Raw genomic sequence first — 4,530 nt, forward strand, 5'->3', positions numbered from 1 at the left:
AAGAGCTAACACATGAATCTTCCTCTTTCTGCTATTCTCCCAATCGCTGTTTTTACATCTCCCTCCATAATTCCTACAAAAACATAAACCCCTGCAGTCAATCTTTCTTTATCTTTATCTTTATTATTATTAATATTTAATATTAAATTAATTTAATTATAAATATTAATACAAATAAATAAAAGAAAAAATGGGAACGACAGCAAACGGAACATCAGCCGCCACCGATAAGGCAACATCGACCAGCAATGGTAACGCCACCGTCGATAAAGGAGTCGATTTCGCTAATTATTTCTGCACTTATGCCTTTCTTTACCACCAAAAGGAAATGCTTTCAGACCGTGTTCGTATGGACGCTTATTACAACTCTGTTTTCAATAACAAACATCACTTCATTGGCAAAGTATGTTTCTTTTCTCCTTTTTTTTAATGTTATTTATTTAAATATTTCATTATATTTCTTGTTTTTGTTTTCTCATGCCATATTAATTGTTTTACTTTTTTTTTTTTTTTAGTATCACCTGTGTATTATTATGTATTTATGTAACCTTAATTTTACTAGTTTTGTATAAAAGTTAACATTTTTATTTATAAAAGTGCGATTCTTGAATCTTGATAATCAGTTTTTATGCATTACATTGGAAATATAAAAGTAGTTGTTTGGGTTTGCATATTTTGTGTTACTTTGGTTAAACTTATTATTGAGGTTTATGGTCTGATTGAAATTAATGAAAAGTCTGTTAGATCGGTATAAGCTTATAAGCCTCAACTTATGGCCTATTTAAGCTCTCAAGGCTGAAGTTGCTAATTGATTTTTCAAGATCTAAATAAGAACAAAAGCCGTGAAAATAAGCTTACTCAAATGGAATGAGTACTTTTATTTTCATCGAAGACAAATTCTAATTGAATGACTACTTGAAAATAATATACAGAATTCCATCATAGATGACATTCAATGGAATGAGTATTTATCTGCTTATTGAAATAAAAATTTATTTTTGACTTGTAGGGCCTATGTTATTAGAGTAGAGTAATCGACGTAAAAAACAAATTTTTGTGTGTTTCAATTGTTGTGTTATTGTAAATAATTTGGATAAAAATAAGTTAGAAATTATTGGACCTGGAACTAAAATGGTGAGTCGATGGAACAGACTGTGTTGGATGTAGGAACAGGGAGTGGTATTCTAGCAATTTGGTGCGCTCAAACTGGTGCAAAGAAGGTATATGCTGTTGAAGCTACTAAGATGGCTGAACATGCACGTCAGCTTGTTAAATCGAATAACCTTCATGATGTGGTTGAAGTAATCGAGGGTTCAATAGAAGATATAACATTGCCTGAGAAAGGTTAGTGTTATATAATTAGAGGTGGCAATTTCAACCCATTTATGTAGGGTGCGTTTGGTTTATTGTCCGGAATCACTAGATGTATGGGTATGAATTGAAAGTGGACTGCGAATGGGTATCAATTATGTAATTGTTACCAATATAATTGTTTAGTTTGAAGGGTTTGAAACTAAATTTTGTACATTTAAAGAAGTGAATTGTAGCTTTTATTGGGAAAGAAATTAAAACCAACCCCCTTAGGTGGGTTTGGAACCCACATTATTACAATTCATAAACAAACAAAGTCTGTGGGTATCAATCCTATTCCCCTTTCTTATACCTTCCAACCAAACACACCCTTACTAATGAATGGACAGGAATGTGAAATCGAACAGGCAGAGTGAAAATATCAGATTGAAAGGAAATGAGTTATGAGTCAAACGGGTTGAAACTTGAAATTGGCTCAAAGTTATATATTTAATGTGTAAATCATGTTGTTCAGAAAGTTGAATACCATAAGTTTCTAACCATGATTTATAAAAAAATGTAAAAGAAATTACTCAAAAAAGTGTTTGGGTCAATCCAACCCGATTTGACACACTTGTGAGTCAACGTGCTTGATCTCCTCCCTTATTTCCATTGCTGCAAAATGTCTTTAGACAAATATTTTGACTTCTGCTGCAACCCTTTGGAAATCCTCTTCTGTTAACTAATTGTTTTTTCTTATGTGAAAAACGATTGAACAGTTGATGTAATTATATCTGAATGGATGGGATACTTTCTTCTACGTGAATCTATGTTTGATTCTGTAATATGCGCCCGTGATCGCTGGCTGAAACCAACTGGAGTTATGTAAGTATTTTTTTCTTAAAGATTTATTCATTATTATTCCGTGCATCTGCTTACTCAAAACGTGATTTTTTTTTTTTTTTGGTTAAAAATTGACTCGTAACATTTTTGCCTAGAGTTTTTATTTTTTAATTTTGTAGGTATCCAAGCCATGCTCGCATGTGGTTGGCACCTATCAGATCAGGATTAGCAGATCAAAAAATGAGTGATTATGAAGGATGTATGGATGACTGGCATGGTTTTGTGAATGAAACTAACACTTATTACGGTGTCGATATGAGTGTTTTGACCAAACCGTTTTCTGAAGAGCAGAAAAAGTACTACTTGCAGGTTAGATTTATTGTTTCTTTCCCATTATCTTTTTAATTGCTTTTTACATCAATATTTACAGTAATATATTCGGCTTTTTATTCCTTTGCATATTGGTCTTGTTCAATTGTGTAGAATTCTGTGTGGAACAACCTGCATCCCAACCAAGTAGTCGGAACATGTGCTATTTTAAAGGAGATTGATTGTTTAACCGTAACTGTTGAAGACATCTTCAAAATTGAAGCCAGCATTTCATTAACAATCACTAAAGAGGACACGAGATTATGTGGATTTGGTGGCTGGTTTGATGTTCATTTTAATGTGAGTTTATTTTGTTTTCGTACCACCAGCTTTCAATAAGTCTTGGAGCCGAGTTAAAATTTAAATGAGTTGATCTTTACCCGTTTACTTATTAATAAGTTTCCGTACCACCAGCTTTTAACGAGTCTTGGGGCCTAGTTAAACTGTAGACGAGTCAATCTCGACCCATCTCTTATAAATGGGTTGGTTTATGTTTTTCAATATCTAGCTGTTCAAATTGGTTAACCCATATACATAATGGATTCAACTAATAGGGAACCATGTCAAATAAAAGAAATGTTATATGTTGCATATTCATATAATCAAATGCGTAAAACCACCCTTTCCGAATAGCACATGATTGAGGCTAGTATTTTTTTATTTTATTTAATTCTTTTATTCTTTAAATAGCTTTTTCTAATTATTAATCTACTGAACTGATTTGTCTTTTTCATAGGGAAGAAAGGAGAATCCCGCTGAGTGTGAAGTCGAGTTGACAACAGCTCCCAGCGTAGATGATGGCACACATTGGGGACAACAGGTTTGTAATAATTACTTAAAACTTCTAAAAAGAAAAATGAATTTATACCGGCAACTTTTTAAGTATTAAGCTAACCAAAAGCTTATCTATTGCAAGTTTTCATGGAATAAAGAGTGGTTGTATTAAATTTAATTTCTGTTTCCTTGCAATATGTGCAGGTCTTTCTCTTGCATCCTCCTGTTCGTGTCAACGAAAAGGACGAGGTTCTCGTTAATTTTTCAATGAGCCGTTCAGAAGAAAATCATCGCTTGATGAACGTTGATCTTGGTTTTCAAATCAAGTTGTCATCTGGCAAAATGTTGGCACCTGTCAGAAACAAGTTTTATATAGAATGAGGCCAAACATACCAAACTAATACCGATGTAGTAAGGTACTCTATGAAATTATTTAAATTTGTCATGAAATGTATGTTGTATCGTATCTCATTTATTACTTTCTTTTGCTTTGGTCCCCGCGATGGCAGCCTAGTGGTTGGGGACATGCAACATAAAGCGGAGGTCATGGGTTCAATCCCAGCCCCATGTCCTTTTAAGCATGGGTTACACGATTTTCCTCTCACATGTCCGGTCGGTGTGGGCCGCTAGAGGGTCGGTTTTACCTTTTTTTTTTTTTTTTTTTACTTTCTTTTAGTTCTAAACTTTTAGTTTTAAACTTTTAAATTATAGTTTACATATAATAGAGTAGTTACTGGCTACTGCATTCTTTGCTGCTTTGTTTACACCCTCTGTATTACTATTATCTTAGTTACTTTCTAGTTACCTGATTATTTTTTATTATTATTTTTTTTTTTACTCCTATTATCTCCTATTATCATTGGGGTCAAGTTAATGTACTAATATGGTAATCCACCATCAGTATTGTATTGGTATTGCATAAAAGCCACATGCATATGCCTTTGATTACACTTGAAGCTGTTTGAACATGGCTTCATAATTTTTACAGTTTTTTTTCTTCCCTTTTTAGTTATTAAGTCAACCCTCTACCCCACTCTTTAGGCTAAAGCAAAGGTGAATCTATGCTAATGCTAAAATAGTGCTATAAATCCATAAGGCTTTCATCATAAACATTTCAACCTTTTCTCAAGTTCTCAAGAGTACCCAGAAATCGGTTTCTTTTGTCTTGAAAATGCATAGATCATCATCAGCCACCATGTTTCGCTCTGACGAGTTTTTCCTCAACATATCGCCACCAAGAAAGTCTTCCCAACA

At 33.3% G+C, this 4,530-nt stretch overlaps 1 protein-coding gene across 2 annotated transcripts; it reads left to right on the forward strand.

The window, feature by feature from the left end:
• Window positions 1-4,079, forward strand: LOC139904233 (protein arginine N-methyltransferase PRMT10-like). Of its 2 annotated transcripts, XM_071886167.1 has the most exons (8): window positions 1-403; window positions 1,152-1,344; window positions 2,070-2,175; window positions 2,313-2,502; window positions 2,617-2,802; window positions 3,239-3,322; window positions 3,481-3,692; window positions 3,786-4,079. In XM_071886167.1, the coding sequence occupies exons 1-7, from the start codon at window positions 191-193 to the stop codon at window positions 3,655-3,657; spliced, it is 1,149 nt and encodes a 382-aa protein (XP_071742268.1). In that variant the 5' UTR covers window positions 1-190; the 3' UTR covers window positions 3,658-3,692; window positions 3,786-4,079. The 2 variants fall into 2 exon arrangements, with proteins under 2 accessions (XP_071742268.1, XP_071742267.1); XM_071886166.1 differs by having other exon boundaries at window positions 3,481-4,079.
• Window positions 4,080-4,530: the final 451 nt, after the last annotated feature.

The sequence above is a fragment of the Rutidosis leptorrhynchoides genome, chromosome 4, assembly GCF_046630445.1.
Source record: "Rutidosis leptorrhynchoides isolate AG116_Rl617_1_P2 chromosome 4, CSIRO_AGI_Rlap_v1, whole genome shotgun sequence".
Lineage (NCBI taxonomy): Eukaryota > Viridiplantae > Streptophyta > Magnoliopsida > Asterales > Asteraceae > Rutidosis > Rutidosis leptorrhynchoides.